Consider the following 17,674-nt stretch of genomic DNA (forward strand, 5'->3'; position numbering starts at 1 on the left):
TTGATCTTGGTTGGCCCTGTTTAGTTAGGAAATGCCAGAAGATGCCAGATGGCATCCAGAGATCTCTGCCAACCTGAATTACTACATGACTCCTCTCACCACATGCACAGAAACAATCAAATTGGAATTTTCTTCCTAGCTCTACTTTTCATTAAATTTTGTATCTTCCCATAAAAGGACTATAGCATTCATTTTAATCCTCGTATTTTCCTTTTTTCCTCTGAATTGAATTATTCTTTGGAAGGTTTACTGTCTCTGACATTTTGTTTCCAATCTTTATAAGATTTGTCATGTTTACACCATCACAACAAATGTTTTCTGTGGTTTTAATCTAAAACTTAAGAATTACTTGAATGCACTTATATGTGGGGGTTTTTTTTTCATTTTTCTTCTATCACGTATCTTCTTTACTGTTTGCTATTTACTGCTTCCCAGTAATGGGTAGCAGTGGTATCTTTTTTTTCACTGCTTATACTGTCTTGTCTCTTCTGATCTGTAATGTATCAGGATATGTCTTAAGTTATTTTTTCTTGGGTTTCTAAGATACCCTTTTTCTCCAGCACAAAATTGCAGAATTTAGTGAATTGAACAGACAGCTATAAATACATGTGACTATGACAAAATTATAAAAGTTAAAATCTGTACTTTAAGGACAGCTTTCTCAAAATGGAGATTTATAACATGGAATAGGGTTTAGGGGTTGGGTTTTTAGGTTTTCTTAGGAAACTTACATTGTTACCACCCTCTCCTCTAATGTCTTAGTCCCTAGTCCTACTGTTCTGTTTTCTGGAAAACCCAAGCTTCTACTGTCATAATACAAATAATTAAACATAAAGGTTATGCTACCTATGCCTTCAAAGAACAGATCACATGAAATACTAGGGGATTTGTAGTAGGGCACAGATCTCCTTTGGAAAGGGAATGGTTTAATAGTTCTTTTTCAATTCTAAAATTAGGAGTCTGTGAAACTGAATTCTTGTATTTTTAAAAGCATGCATATTGAAATCATTGCATGTTTAAAAGTGCCTGGAGTGATAGTTGTTCTAGTATTTGAATAGTTTACATTTGTTACAGTACTGAGAAAATAATAGGATAAAATAATTTGGGTAAATGTGAGAATTGCGTAAGGGGGTATATAGCAATGCATGTGTGCATCTTCAGGTAGAGAATCAAGCACGTGAATCTCTACATGCTTTTTTTTTTTTAAATCTTAGTAAGAAATAGGCAAAATATCTGCTTAAACAGAGAATCATTATTACTTAAAGTGTGACTACCTTAAAACTTTGACTCTGAGGTGTAGAGCACTACTTAAATAATGAGCATTAAGTTAAAGCTACCCTTAGAGATATTTCTGTGATCTTTTTTAGTCATTTAATGGTCTGAGTTCTCTGTCAGATTTGTTGCCTCATTCTGAAGTGTTTTCTTGTGCATGCACTGAAAATACAATAAAGCTGTGATATTACTACTTTATCCCTGTGAGTTAAGTTGTGAAGGTGGCAGAGTAGAAAATGCAGGTGGAATATTATCTTGTAATTTTCATACTTTTGTAATAACTTTTCATTGCTGTGAAACAAAGGTGAATAATGGAAATTGAACTGTGACTTGGTATTTCTAAAGAGAAGACATGAATAATAATTCAGAAACAAAAATGGTTGCATATTTTATTGTATAACAGATAGCACTCTTCAGCGTTATGGTGGTATTTTAACATAACAATGTATCAAAAAGTTAGTCTAATGTAAGCCTTTCCTACTATCTATAGGATTCACTAGCTGAAGTTGAAGAGAAGTACAAGAAAGCTATGGTTTCCAATGCTCAACTAGACAATGAGAAAAACAACTTGGTTTACCAAGTGGATACTCTAAAGGACGTCATTGAGGAGAAAGAAGAACAGATCGCAGAGTTCTATAGGGAGAACGAAGAGAAGTCTAAGGTACTGATTTTTAAGACTTTTTTTTCTAATTATAAAGATAAATCATAGGAGTCTGGACTGTTTGGTACAAACAACTGAAAACTTTTGGATTAGTAGAGAAGTCTGTCTATCTCAGTGGCCAAAGATGTTTTGAGTAACATGTTCTGGTTTAAAAAAAAAAAAACTACCCCTCAAAAAAAATAAACCAAAAAACCAACCACCACCACCCCCCCCAAAAAAAAAAAAACCCTAAAACACATCCCAAACCCCATATATGCACTGCCCCCCACCCCAATTAAATGCAAATTAATTGCATTTAATTAATGCAATACACTAATGATAAAATATGCATTTGAATTGAACAGGACATGTCCAGTCCCACTTTTCTGAAAAGCGAAGATCTGTGTGGCAGCTTTTTCCAGCAATATTTAGATAAATTCAGTATCTGAGCTTTTCTCGTTAATATTGTGCTTAAATGTTTATGGCATATCTTTCTCTCTACTCTAAATTTTATTAAATAAAATCTTCCACATAGTAAGTATCTGGAGAACTTACCTAAAACACTGATTCTGTGATTTTTAGCCACTTGGTAGGTAGAATTTCTCAAATTGTTGCAGTAATTTCTTAGGTAATGTTACGTTAAGTGATATTACTAACTTTTTTAAACTTTATATTGAAAATGAGCATCAAAATAAATAAAAATAAATCATGAATTTATTTGATACAGGAATTGGAAAGACAGAAACACACGTGCAGTGTTCTACAGCATAAGCTGGATGAACTTAAAGAGGGCCTTCGACAGAGAGATGAATTGATAGAGGTACGTTGATATGAGATAGTGTATGATAGAACCTGTGCAAATATGGTGTAAGATTTGAATGGGAACAGCCATCATACACATAATGTGCTTAAATATTATCTCACATTTTTAAGACAGAATTTATCTTGTTTTAAGCTATCAATCTCTTAATTTATAAAGTTGAAAATGTCTCTGCAAGGTTTTCAAATATGCAAAATCCTTAATTCCTGTGAGAACTGTGGTTCTCCCATGAATGTTTCTTGTATCTTTCCTTCCTTGGGAGGACAGAATGTTCCTTGTATTTTTCCTTCCTTGTGAGGGCAGAACTGATGTCTGTATGGTCAAAATCTTTTTTGCTGAGCCTGAAGTTCTGATGCATGGATAATACCAAATATTATTCTTTGCCTTTCCCAAAAGTTTCCTTTTCAGTTTTTACAGATTTCTTTGAGCATCAACCACTGAAGTTTGCAATTGCAAATGTTCGTTTGCTTACCAGTCAAACATAAATATAGCAACACTGGTCAGCATGTTATCAGGTCATAACCATGTTGCTGGGTGTGTGATGTATTATTTTCTTTTCCCCTTCCCTCCCTCTTCTTTTCCCTTCTCCCCTCTTTGATTTCTTTCCAGAAGAAATGTGCCCTAAAATCCCAGAGCTATTACCAGTCTTAATTTTTAAGTGGTCCACAAAGATATATATTGTCAACAATATGCGGGTGTCCATTTGCCATTGCTTTTGATTCTAGCACTGTAAGTTGTAGTTCAATTAGTACGTCATTTTCCCACCGCCTTTTGGTTTCAGTAAAAATTGATGATTTTAAGTGTATGGGCCAAAGCTGGGCCAAAAAGATTTTCAAAAGCTATATAATACTGCATTTCATTGATCAGTTTCTTTTCCCATTAAGTTCTTGTGCTCCAGGCAGTGGTACAGTAACTCCAAAAGACTTCTGAAAAATCCCAGATCTGTTATGGTTACTGAAAAAATAATACGGTTCATGGGTTGATATGACTTAATGGCACAAGAAAAGGAGTAAGATTAGCCTAAGAAGCAGTGTTTTGCAGATTAATGCTGATGAACAAAAACTTGGCAAATTCTGGTTGTAGCTCTGTCACTTACTCTGGATTCTCTTTGACTTCACTGTGAAGGAAAAAAAGTACTTTATACTTTCTTCTTTGGTGTTTTTTTTAAGTATGTGAATCATGAATATACAATAGATTTGTCTGGAGTGTTTGCTGTGGTAGAATGTAGCATATGTGTATTGAATATTCACCAAATGCATGCAGTCCCTTCAAAGATAAAGACAGTTTGCCTTATATTTACCATTTGAGTAACTTCTCCAGCTATTAACACTAACAGATAATCTAGCTGAAGCCATTTAGCTTTTTGCAGAAAGACACTGTCTTCCATTCCCAAATGTAAAATCAAGTTCCCTCATTAGGAAGGCAAAAAATTATCTCTAGCCCTAAAAATTCTTATGTCATCTTCATACATAATTATATGAGCATAGCAAAAAATTTTAGTTATGTTTGCAGGGCTAACAGCAAAATGCAATGTTAGTGAGATAAAAAATAGGACCACACTTGATATGTATTAATATAGTATCAGAAAGCAGTCAGCAACTGTATTTTTGCTTCCTGGATGCTTGATTCAAACTTCCTTCTTTATACTTTCAAGAAGGTTTTCTCTTCTGTAAAATATTAATAAAACCACTTGTAAACAGAAGTGTTCGCTTCCAAACAGGACTTGAAGGTATCTGGAAATTACCACAGGGTAATTATTGTCCTAAAGAAAGGACATTATCCCCAGTCTGCAATGGGAACTGTTACTAAAGAAAAGTAGCTCTAGTTGCACTAAATTCTCCCATCAACATCAAGTGATTGAATAAAATGAATTACCATTCTCTTGCATGAATTCAGAAGGGAAATATTATGTTTCACTTAGTAGCACCCTTTTTCTTTAACTTCATGCTCACAAACTCTTTGGTTGACTTTTACTATTTAATTTCCTTTATCTATTTGAATGGTTTTTTTCCATTTCCTTACTTCTCTTTCCTCTTTTATTCTTCCCTCATCCTATTTACTACAGGAGAATCAACGCATGCAGCAGAATATAGACTCCATAACCAAAGAGGTGTTTGATCTCCAGGAGACAATTAATTGGAAAGATAAAAAAATAGGGGTATGAAACAAATATGGGGGAAAGGGTATTTTTTCATTTTAGAAATAGATGGATGCCACCCACCCCCCAAGGAATGCTGTGTGCTCCAAAGAAATGAAGGCCACTCCCGATTTAAATATTTAAAATGTTCTGCAGTCTTTCTCTTACTAAGAAAATGAGCTCCACTTCATCTTTACTTGCATAATGATGAATAATACTAATTAAATCTATAACATAATAAACATGCATACAGTTTTATAATTTTTTACAAAAATATTTTTAACCTGTAATCAGGGCTTGAAAAATTCATCATTTCCTTATTCTTAACAAATGTAAAAATTGCCTAGGTCTCTATATTGATCCATAGTGACATAGCAATAATATAATTTTATACGGATTTGAAATTATTTTTAAAGCTTTTAATCTCTTTAGAGGCAAATACAATTTTCAAAACTTGAACAGTTTAAACTTTGCTCACCATCTGGCTCCTGCCTCTGTTGTCTTAACAATTTGCATAACAATTAGTGGATTTTAAAATGGTCTGCTTTCCACTACCTGGGGTAAGAGAGACAAAATACCCCAAATAATGGAAAAGCTAGGGAGCCGCAGGAGCTAGGGGTCAAAATGTAGAGAAGCCTCAGTGAATATCTGTAGATTGTGCTTGCATTTGGCATACCTAGTGCTAAAAAATATGACCTTTAATTGACTTCTGCAGCCACACTTGCACATTCCTGTATTGCGCTTGACATCCCTCTAGGGCTGGTTAGCTTGGATGCAACACTGAACCACTATGATTTTGTGATACCACAAACAAAATACCAGAGTTACTAACTATTGGAATTGAGAGTTGGAATCAAAACAGTGATTGCATGGGACCTTTTGAGGAGTGTCTGTAGGGCTTCTGCATAGAAAGGAAGGTGGTACAGGAAGAACTGAGTTCATATGCACTACGCAGCTAATGTAGGTCAGGCAGAGTTTGTCAGCTTTGCTTTCTGGGCAGCACAGAAGTGGTAAAACTGTCTCAGAGTCAGCCTGATCCTTAGTATAACTACATGGCTCTGAACCTGAGGTTGCGCTGGGCCACATGCAGATCGGCTGGTGGTGAGGAGTTAGCTGGATAGCCTTTAGAAAGGAATAATCTGCCTTTTAGTAACTCTAGGGTCATTTCTCTCTAACTAAATGAATTTTACACCAGATTTAGACATATGCAGATTTCTTTGAAAATGGCTGTATTTGCTTGAGTTCAAGTCACTTTGAAAAGTTATCTTTTAACTGGTGGTGCCCAGTTAAAAAACGCCCTGTTATACTGTCTTTATTCAGTCCATATTTATTTCACGTTTCAGTCCTTCAATCCGTATTGCAAACTTGTCTTCCATCATGAAATAATATTTCAACGTTTTTAAGTTTTCGTCTGAACATTCTTCTGAAAGGTTTTTTTATCTTTAATCATATTCTTTCCATACTTAGTCTTCACCTTTGTGTATGAGACTGTCCTGATTTGTGCAATTTTTTTGTGCAAGCACTTTTTTCTTTCAAACATGTTGCTAGAGTTAGTGCAGAGCATATCATCTATCTGATGTTCAAAAAACTAGCTACCAGCCAGACTGACAAGAAAGATATTTTTTTCCTTTAGCTAAAATTTTCCTGCCAGTTTCTCTGTTCTTGTAAACACCATAACTGGATTTTTTGGGGTTTTTTCTTGGAATTGAAATTTCTTAGTTCTTAAAATGTAAAAATGCTGCTGTCTTTTCTTTCTCACTTCTGTTACCTAAAAACATTCACATATTTTTCTTAGCTCCCACGTTTTTAGAGTCTTTCTCCCCAATACTGAGTAGTTCTGCTAATTTTTACTGTATTCCAGCTTCAGAAGTGTGAGAAGCTTCACAAAGGAGTAGTTTATAACTAGAATTGTAACCTAGTTTTACAATGTATGCAAGACTGATGCTACCTCAGAGGAAGAAAGGGAGGCAAGCAGAACAGAGCATGAGTCTGTTTTACATCTGCCCTCTTCTATTGTGCTGTTTCTACAAAGTGATTGAAATTTGCAGTTGCATTTGGTCTTAAATTAGATCAATTTGAGGACACTGACCTATAACTTCCAGGTTATATTCCTGAAATATACATCTATTTTACTGTTTGGCTCCAAATTGTACACGCATTGCGAAATCGAAATTAGCAATGGCGTGTCTGAGTTTAGCATAGATTTCATGAAGGTTTTTGGAATATTTAGAAAATAGGACCCCAGACAAATCTGCTTTCTGCCAAGTAATTTTAACCATACTGTTACGTTAAAACATGCCTGCAGAGCTTAGTTGTCCTGATTTTATTCCCTCCCTCCCTCCCACCCCACAACAGAAGAAGAATTGCAGGAGTAGATTTAGTACAAAATCCATGTCATGTATCATAACCCCTGAGCATACAAACACTAGCAGTTTTACTAAAGTTTTTCAACACTAAATAATGATTACTAATCTCTCCATAGGTAGAGATATATGGTTATATCAGTTTCACTTCCTTCCCCATCAAAATTTTCTGATTTCCAACACTTGCGGGTAGGGGCTGAGAATAGAGTGGATGTTTTGGGAAGGTCAGCAGCATCACAGGGCACTGCCAAGCACACAGAGGATCTGTCTGCAGGTTGATTCTGGGCCTTTGTGTCCATTCTCTGAAGTGGGTGAGCCTACTTCCCCCTCCATCTCTGCTGCTATTCTTCAAAAATGGCAAAGGTGTATGTTATCTTTAAGTGGAACACAAAATGATGTAATGATTAAGGATCTTCACACTGTTTATAATGTAGTTACAGAGATCTAGTGTGTGTTAGGAAATAAAAGGACATGTTATGAATTCTTAAACTATGATGTGACAGCTAATGCTTTCACATCATGTTGAATTACCTATATTGTAGATGCTACATTTACATACTAATAAGTCAAGTGCAACAGCACTTAAATTTTTCTGTTAAAATTAAGAGTAATGCACTAGAACATTGCTCTAGAATACAGATTCTAGATAATAATTAAAATTCGGCATACTGCAATTGTTATGTGGAGCAATTACAATACAAAGGTATACACCTTCATTTCTTTCTTCATATTAGTCCATTCCTAAACCTTCATGCATGACCCAAGGTTTAGCTGGATAATTTTCTTGGCAAAATGTGTGTACACTTTTGCAATTGTTGTATGGTCAGGATTATTTGTAATGCATGCAGTATTGAATTTGAATGGAATACTGGGATGCTGCCCAGTCAAGTGGAAATGTCTGATTAACTGCCACAAAACACAGCTCCAGCATAGATAGGCAAACCCATCTGCGTCCATATTGCGCTTTTAGCTGCAATCCTTTCTTGTGCTAAAATAGTGCTGCTAGTGTTTCCTGCTTTTTTCCCTCTAAAACTGATTGCTTTGGTGTTAGTAAAGGGTGGTTGTAATACTTTTTGCAAGTAGTAAATAAACTAGTATTTGTAAGTGGATGACAAACTTATATATCCAAGGTCTTTTGTGAGGTAAGAGTTCCATACCTTATAAAAGGTAGAGAAATTAGTTCAATGAATGTAATGTTTTAGGATCTTTGCCAGTTGAGTTCCAGCAAATTTTATTTCTGGTTGCAGAGTCCCTGTATTAAGAAGAATCACTTTCTGTTTTTGGTAGATTTTGATAAACTAAATTGAATACCAAAAGAGTATCTACTAAATAAAAATCTATTATAGAATCTACTAAGACTCGCTTGGGAAAAAATTATGTCATGACAAACATGCAGCAATGAGGCTAGATGCGTGACTTAGGAAAGGTAGTTATCAGAGATGTATGTTTATATATATTAAATACCCCTTTCAATTTCTTTACTTTTATTGAGCTCTTTGTTGTTACTTGTAGAAAATCTCTCTGCTGTCATATGCTTTTTCTTTGTGCCATTCTTTTTCTTGCTATCTGCCTGAACCCAGGCCCTAGAAAGACAGAAAGATTACTTTGACCGCATTAAGAATGAGCGAGATGAGCTCAGAGAGGAGTTGGCTGACCTGAAGGAAGCAATGAAGAGAGGAGAGGTATGTTGGTAGTAGTTACTTTACAGTAACAGAAATCCAGGAACGGAGCATGAAATCAAGGTCAATGAAAAAGAGGAAGAACGGTTACTATTCTTGTGCAGTCTCAAAACCTGACCTTAGGGTAGGATAAATGGCGCATTTCGTTGTAACTGTTCAACAAAAAAACTGTTCAGCTTGAAAAGCTTTTTAAAAACTTTTCTGTCCAATAATATTGTAGCACTGCTCTTGTATGAGTAGGTTTTTTTCTTTCATATTTTTAGAAACATGGATTAGTTATAATTCCAGATGGCACACCAAATGGTGATGTAAACCATGAATCAGTGGTTGGTGCAATAACAGTTGTATCACAGGAAGCTGCTCAAGTCTTGGAATCTGCAGGAGAAGGACCACTAGGTAAAAATATCCTAACATACTTTATAAAGTGTTTGAAGTCTTTGTTTCCCTCCTGTTCACAGTCGGTTGTGATTTACAGCCACAAAAAGACAACTGTGGTGCTTCTGGAATACATGCTTACACAACTTTTAAGACTGTTATTTTATTGTTTTTTATGCTGAGTAAAAAGACAGATGTCTCTCCTGATTAAAAAAAAAAAAAACAGTATGTGCTTGGGTATTTGTAACTGATTAAATATCTTGGTCCAGTTTCTGTTTTATTACTGTCAGAAAATATCTTGCCTAAAAGTGTAGTCTTCTGGATTAGTACCTTTTCTCTTACATTTAATGAAAAAAAATTCTTTAAAAGTATGTATAATCAATGAAAGAACTTCCGTTATAGAAAACAATGCATTGTATATTCTTTTCCCTTCTTTGAAATACTTCCGCCTTTATTAGTATAAAAGCAAATGCACTCTTTCATAACATTCATTAGAAAAAAAATAAAGTTTTAAAAACATTCAAAAAAAATGACACAGCAGAAAGATACATGTTTTGGGGGCCTTTATTTTAACTTGCTTTTATCCTTAGGTTGAACAAGTTATTGTACGCATAGTCAATCCACTGTAAAACTTTGTTAGTTAACACGCAAAGAAACATCTCTATACACTTGCATGATATTTGTACATAACATATAATAGTTACATATTTTTGTTTTGACAGATACTAGACTTGATACATTGCTCTGCTGTGGCTCCATCATAGTGAAATACAGATGCCTTTATGCTTTGTTACTGTCAAAGTTACAATTTCCAAGGGAGCTGCTCTAATCTTAGTGCAGTGTTGCTTGACAAACTGTTTTGTAGCCATTAATAATCTTCTGACTGATTAGAGATAATGAAACATTCCTGTGGGTCCTTTCCCAAGTACTTTTTTCTAGTTTGAGAACACTTTCTACAAACTTTATAAACATGGGGAAGCTTAGTGCCTTCCCTGAAGAGACAGCAATCTTTAAGAATGAGACAGGGAAAAGAGTATACAATCAGAAGAAAAATTTGTTGGAAATGGCTGTTCTAGATACTGGGACAAAACTGTGTCTTATTATTAAAAAAAAAAACTCAGTTGTTAATTTACTTCGAAGAATTACTAAACTCAGAGGTTTTGCTTTTAAAATTGTTATACTAATAATCACTATGAATTTAATGTTTTTCCCTTTTTTTCTGCTGTTAACTGAAGGCTGGTATGTTGTTATTGGTGAGATACCAAGGTTTTATGTTTCTAGTGCTATTAGCTTTAAGTTTGAAGAGCATTTTGATTTGAAAATTAACAAAAAGTTATGAAAAATATGTTCTTAGTTAGATTTCTCTGGATTTTAATTGGGTTCTTTGGTTTCAGATGTCCGGCTACGAAAACTGGCTGGAGAAAAGGAGGAATTATTGTCCCAGGTAAAATAAGCTGCTATTTTCAGAAACAGACCTTTGTGTATCCTTTTGCAGACTATTAATATATTAGCAATAAACAAATATTAAGCATAATAGATCTTGGTTGGTAAAGAACCCTCACTTCACTAACTGGTTAGCTGAAATCTAACTTGCTGCTGAGTCTACTATTAGTGTATGTACTTAAAGTTGTTCTTTTATTTTGTCTTATGCAGAAATACTAAAGTCAGTAAAATGACATTCTCATAAGCTCAAGTGGCGCTTTCTTCCAGATTGCTAAGTGGGACTATTTCTTTGATCATTTCAGTTACTGAAATAGAAAATTAGTATTATCAAAGAACACATTGCAAATTTAAAATGGTGTTGTCAACATTTGTTTTTGCTGGGAATGTACTTTAATTTTAGTATAGATACTTGGTTTAGAATGCCAATAAATTCTAGTCTTGAATCAAGGCTATTAAACATATATGAAAATATATATATGCTTATTGCCATATCATTGTAAAAAAGCACTGATAAAATATTTCATTTATATCATGAATAGGAGTTTTGCAAGTATAACTCCCATACTGCTAATCTGTAGGGCAATATTTTGATGAGAGAGAAAAAAGTAGCTCCCACTTCTTTGATAAACTCCAGACACAGAGGACATAGCTGAGGAGCCTATGTTCCCTGACTGCTGGAAAAATCCTGAGACAGCTGCTGTAGCACAAAATGGAACCGCTTCAGACTAATATGCACTACAGACTTGCCTAGGACCATTGCTTCCAGGTAGAGTAAAAGAGAGGACCCCAAAAAAGCTGTGGATTACTCTTTCTGTAAACCTACCAGGATATTGTTCATAATCTTCATATGGGTTTAAAGTGTAAAAGGTATACTGTAGAAGAAATGCATAAACAGAGTTTAATGCTGCCTCCTCATCAGGAAAGGCAGCTCTGTTAGAGTTCCTTGGTGCCCCTGCATTGCACAGAGATCCCTGCAGCGCTGACCGAACTGGTGGGTTTGGATTGTGCGTTGACATGCAGAGGGCACTCGCCCAGCAATGGGGATGATGGGACTGCAGCCACAGGCTCAGGGAGTGGTTTCCCTGCCTCCCCTGCACGGCTCTGCTACTCCCGCTTACAGAACTGTCTCAGCCAGCGGCATCTCAGGACTGCTCTGCCTTTTTCCCATTGAACATTTACATACACAACTGCTGAACTTCTGCGAGTCTCTTTTTCACAAAAGAACACTTCTTTTTCAGGTTAGAAAACTGAAGATGCAATTGGAAGAAGAACGACAGAAATATTCTAAAAGTGATGGCATGAATCCAGATATTATAGGCTTAGAGAATGGTTCTGACTTGCAGCTAATTGAAATGCAGAGTAGGTATATGGTTACTGTTCAAAGGTATTCTTCCTGGGGAGAGGAAACAGACTCCTCCAACTCCTTTTCCTATATTGTTGTGCAGTAGTATTGTGAATTAATATATCGTTGAGCAGCTAGTTTTTTGTTGGTATATCTCCTTGCAGGAAATGTCTTACTGCAGAATAGCTTAAAAATCTGCCTTTTTCAGGCCTAGAATGGGTGTCACTACTTAAACAATTCCAATTTTTAGATGAATTTTTAGAATTTCAGCTGAGATATTTTGTTAATATTTTCTACCTGATTTTTTTATTTTGTTGAATCTTTGGTACAGAAACATAATCTAAAAGACTATTATTCTCTGAAGCAAAACATGAAAAATTATTGAAGTTTAACATAATATTCAGGGTTGTGTCATAGAACCAGTAAGCTGCTTTCCATTTCAAGCAAGTTATTTCTTCAGCTGAAAACTTTTTTTGACACATTGTTGTTTAATATGCCTGTGGCAATGAACATGAACAGAGCACTGGCAATATCAGGGCTAAAATATTACACCAAAATAATTTGGAAAGCTCCTTGGAGTTTGTCAGGCAGGTTCAAGCCTTGTGCTCCATATCATTCAAATGTTATTACAGATGTCTAAGCTAAATGCTGCTGGTCTATTGTGATTTGACCCATTTTGCAGTATGTGTTGGTTATTGTGTTGATTCCTTTTTTTGAGAGATGAGTTTCCTGATCTAAACATTTGTTTTAAAAGGTGTGTATCTCACTCATGCACATGCTTACAGAGACAGTAGTTGTGTTCTCTAAATAACAGGAAAATTATTTCCTTTTCATACTCTCAAAAAAGATTTCTGAAAGAACAACTGCTTTATAATCCTGTGTACGGGCTTATCAATAAAATGGTCTTTTTAATGAATTTTAATTAAAAGGGAAACTGCCAGTTAGAGAGTTGCTTTGAGTGATACATTCATGTCAATTTTTGTCTAGGAGATGCCAACAGACAAATTAGTGAATACAAATTTAAGCTTTCAAAAGCTGAACAAGATATAACCACCTTGGAACAAAATGTAAGTGTGTCTTTCTTCATATTTATTGTTATTACACTTGCTGTGCACACTTTTACAGTACTTTTTTCAACAAAAACGATGAAAACATATTTCATCATTTGATTTACTGTTTGTTCTCTAGTTTGCACAGAATGGCAGTCCATCTGTATTTTTTCATATTTCCTGCAATTCAGTACCTGTGCATAGTCTAACCATATGGGAAAATAATCTGGATTTAATTTACTAAGATGTAAATGTATGGGAGAATATAAAGAGGAACTGAAACTACTAGTTCAAGAAAATCAGTTTATGTAGCTTAATTACTTGAAAGAAAGTTGTATAGACTGTGGAAGGTACATAATTTACACTCTGAAATTCAAGAGTTTGGTTTTTACCGATTATACATATATATATCTCACACTGATTTACTCACACTTTGTAACTCAGTAACAAGGTATTATAGTTCAGCATCTCTGTAGATCACCTAAAAATCACATAAAGGATTATAATTTGAATCAGAGATGCATAGTTGGTCTCTCTTGCACAGCAACAGGCTACTAGCCTCTCCTATGGATTTGGGGGTAGCAGGGAGCTATAAATACAACAATCCAGCAAGTGGGCTTTAACACCTGCAGATTGCAACCAGGATTTGTCTTGAGCCCCCTCCTTACTGCTGAACTCTGTGCTTGAGCTCAAGACCTCTTGCATCATGTCCTGGTAACAGTTACAGTCTCCTTTCTACTTTGCACCTTTTCATATGGTCTCTGCTTTTCAACTTTCCAGCTTTTGTTTTTAATCCCATGTGTTCCCCAATTCTTGATATTTTTTTTTTTTCTTTTTCCAACTCCTCTCTCTCTCCTTAGTTCTTTAACCTTCTGTATCTTCTCAGCTGTGTCCTATACTTTGTTCCACTCTCTACCGTTTCCCGTGACCCTCACCATGGACGGAGAGGCAGTGAAGCGTATTCCAAGTTTCTGCCCACAATTTATTTTACTGTTTTATTAGTTCCTTTAAACACTTTGCAATTATGGCTGCTGCTAACACAGTTAAACCTCCCCTTTCCACAGGGAGAGTTATCCATACTATGGATAATTCACAGGATGCCTTGTGTTATGGTGGCTTTTCAGAAAGGGAAGAACAGCTGGTGGCAGGTGAGCTCAGGGTGGAACACCTGAGTAATGTTCCTTTTTTTCTTGCTCGGGTTTGCAGGTTGGACGACTTGAGGGGCAGGTTGCAAGGTATAAAAATGCAGCAGAAAATGCAGAAAAAGTAGAAGATGAACTCAAAGCTGAAAAGAGGAAGCTTCAGCGAGAGGTAATTGACTTGATTTTCTTTTTCAGCTGTATGCTCCTTTCAGTCCTGAACTGCTCTGTCTTTTGCCTCCAAGCTCTGTGTTTTGTAATCTTCGGTTACAGCTTTTAAGTGTTTTTTGAGGAGGCCTCTAAGTCTATCAGTGTTGCATTCAGAAGATAACTGTAGCACATAAAAGTAATACTAATTACAATTCAATGCAGTACTTCCTTGAAAGGAAGGATCTCAACTTGTATTTTCTTCTATATGTGGTAACTTGTACTATTTTAAACTAATCCTTCCATAAAAATTACTGGGGAGTTGAATGCTCCCTATGTCAAATGCCATCCTGGGAAGTTTCCAGCATGCACCTCACAGGGAGCTGGGAAGAAGCTGTATTTAACTGAGCTGTTGATCATGCTTGCTTAAGAGCTGCTGCATGACTAGCGTGGTGCCTGCTACCCACGGGAATATATATCCATCAGCAAGTAACAATGGCGGAGAAGACTCTACCTTTAAATAGCATGTAATAGGAAGTTGCAGGCATCTAGTTCTTTTTGGAATAAGTACATGTTTCATGTTTCAATTGCTTCCCAATTTTTTTAACAGTTGAATTCTGGTTCATCTGACTGCAATAATGAAAGTGTTGTGTCTTATGTGGCGCTCTTATAAACCATCTAATACTTGTATTCCTGATTTAATTTCCTCTGTCAAAGCTTAAGAGCAGAAAGTCCAAGTAAACTTAAAGCGATCATAACTTTTGTTTCTATTTTACAGTTAAGAACAGCACTGGATAAGATAGAAGAGATGGAGATGACCAATAGCCACTTAATGAAAAGGCTGGAGAAGATGAAGGCAAATAGGACTGCGCTTCTATCTCAACAGTGAAGTGGAAATTGAAAATATGATGCACTGCTCCTTGAATAACTAGCCCCTAGCTTGTTTTTAAATACAGACTTTCATTGGCACAAACTATTTGAACACTGAGCTGTTCATTGGTGTTTCAGTTTCATAATTAAATGGCATACTTCTTTTTGTAACTTATGAGAGAATGAAATGTAGTTTGAATTCCCATGTGGATGACAGCAATTTTTCTGTAGCGTTTTGATTCTAGAGTCAGAGCTGGAGCACAATGCTGTATGTTCGACTTAGTGATAGAAAATGTTTTTACAACTGTGGAATCAAGTTTACTCACGATATCTTTTGGCTGCTTTAATGATGCTTGATGCTCGGAGACAACTGCATGAATTCAAGAAGACACTGTATTACTGTATTATAAACTAACATATATTTGCTCAAGACATCACACAGCACAAGTGCCTTTTATCTGGTGCAATTTAGACTTCATTGTTGAAATAACCTTTGAAATCAGATAACATTTTATTTTAAGATACATTTGGGGTATTCACTAAACTTTATACATTTTGAGAATACATTTTTGTAAAATATTTAAATTTATAAGAAAAAATAAGGACTGTATATAAAAATCTGCTTTTTTGCATGGGCACATCTGAGTTCTAGGTAATTTTGTCAAATACTAGCCCCTGATACTCTTAGTATTAAGAGTGCAGATTTAAAAACTTCCGTTGTACACCATCGAATTATGTCATCTGCTGCTTAAGTGTGAATTGAAATTTTAGGGTGGGAGGAAGGGGTGGGAAATGTGGCTAAGGAGTTTATTAAATGGACACTTTACTGACCAAAACCAGATGTTTTGTGTTTTCTTTTAAATACTGACATACCAACAGGACAGAACAAAATCTTTGCAGAATAGTAAATTCTGATCTCCGTATTCTTCAAAAATATTTTTTTGGCTTTGAAATAATGAGTTTGAATTTTTTTTTTCTGATTTCTTATCCTGGTCTGCTAGTCTTTGACAGTACTGCCATGAAGGAGGGGGGCAGTACAAGGAAGAAGGTGCTATTTGTAACAGTGTGGTTTTTGTCTGTAGCCTACTCTCTATGGACAGTGAGTGCCATTAAGAACTTCCACTCTTTTCAAGCTGGCGTATCACAAGTGGGAAATGAGCAGCACCTACAGTGGCAATTCTGAAGTATTTGAAGTGGCACTACCCCTATGTTGGACTTTGAGGCCAGCAGGAGCCCAGCATTTGATCTGAGAGGAATCATTCTTTTGGACTCAAATGCTTTCCTGTTGCAAATTGCTACCCTTCAGGAGTATTTCTCAAAGCAAGGCAGGTTTCTGGACCTTGGCAATCCAGAGGGTTAGTACTTCTGCTTGTACCAAAACTGCTTTCCAAAGAACAGCCATCCTGACAATGCGAAACTGAAGCTTTCTGTCTCTTTTGGTTTGGATGCCTCTTGGACTTGGAAAAGAAAATTACTTCCCTGTTGAGAAACCTCCTTGTAAGTTGCAGATCTCCCTAGGCCTACTCATTAAAAAGGAGGCAATTGTAGTTTGGTTATTGCATAGATCATTGTCTGCGCTGTTAACTCTTTGCATTCCATTTTGTACTTGTTCAGTAGAAACCATCAGGGTCTTGATTAGTTGTTCTTTATGGTGTGTATTCTGAAGATGAAGGGGATCCTTTGGGGGTTTTGAGGGTGTTCACATGTACAAAACTCTGCTAAAATCTTATTTGGCATATGGTGGGGAGCATATCTCCTTCTAGTTCACTTCCTCTAAAGCACTCCCTTGAAGCTGGGCATTTCATGGCACAGGGAAAACTGATTTCAGTATTAAACTGTGACAGTCAGATAAGGAGTTACTGACTCAGAGTTACCAGCCTACTGCAAAACTTCTTCTGGAGCACAGGTAAAGCATCAGTATGTCCTTTCTAAAGATTAAGATTTTTAGTAGTTTTTAAAGTTGTTTATTACAGAGTTCTGCTACTGTAGCCATTTTACTTGTAGAGCTTCCCCAATTCTTGCTACCAGAAAATCAAAACAAATTCAACAAAATACGCAGAACATGAGATTCCCAACATCTAGACTAACTGAATAATACTGGATTATGTGATCCAATAGGACTCTTAAGGCATTTGAAAGAGCTAAGAGGGAAGAATTAATTGCAAACCTTTCACCTTTTTCCAAAACAACTCCTACCAGAAGTAAGAAAAAGTTTCGCCAGGTTCTTGTGAACTCCTTTCATATAAGTGGGACAGATCCAAATAAAAATGAAAAGCAAAAGCACTAAATAAAACCAACATGATTATCAAGCCTGTCCTGTTAAGTTTTCCTTATAAAACTATTTCAGAATCATGCAACTCAAGGAAATTTTTGTAATGACCATGTCATACTTGACATT

At 35.7% G+C, this 17,674-nt stretch overlaps 1 protein-coding gene across 1 annotated transcript in view; it reads left to right on the plus strand.

Annotated features, from left to right (window-relative positions):
- Positions 1-16,079, plus strand: part of LRRFIP2 (LRR binding FLII interacting protein 2) — a 57,038-nt gene extending 40,959 nt beyond the window's left edge. The window contains exons 18-27 of the mRNA XM_059819061.1: positions 1,763-1,933; positions 2,640-2,732; positions 4,798-4,890; positions 8,813-8,914; positions 9,175-9,307; positions 10,681-10,730; positions 11,968-12,088; positions 13,059-13,138; positions 14,327-14,431; positions 15,185-16,079. Coding sequence (XP_059675044.1) covers positions 1,763-1,933; positions 2,640-2,732; positions 4,798-4,890; positions 8,813-8,914; positions 9,175-9,307; positions 10,681-10,730; positions 11,968-12,088; positions 13,059-13,138; positions 14,327-14,431; positions 15,185-15,295 — 1,059 coding nt within the window. The 3' untranslated portion in view covers positions 15,296-16,079. The remainder of the gene's footprint in view (positions 1-1,762; positions 1,934-2,639; positions 2,733-4,797; positions 4,891-8,812; positions 8,915-9,174; positions 9,308-10,680; positions 10,731-11,967; positions 12,089-13,058; positions 13,139-14,326; positions 14,432-15,184) is intronic.
- The last annotated feature ends 1,595 nt before the right edge of the window (positions 16,080-17,674 follow it).

The sequence above is a fragment of the Gavia stellata genome, chromosome 6, assembly GCF_030936135.1.
Source record: "Gavia stellata isolate bGavSte3 chromosome 6, bGavSte3.hap2, whole genome shotgun sequence".
NCBI lineage: Eukaryota > Metazoa > Chordata > Aves > Gaviiformes > Gaviidae > Gavia > Gavia stellata.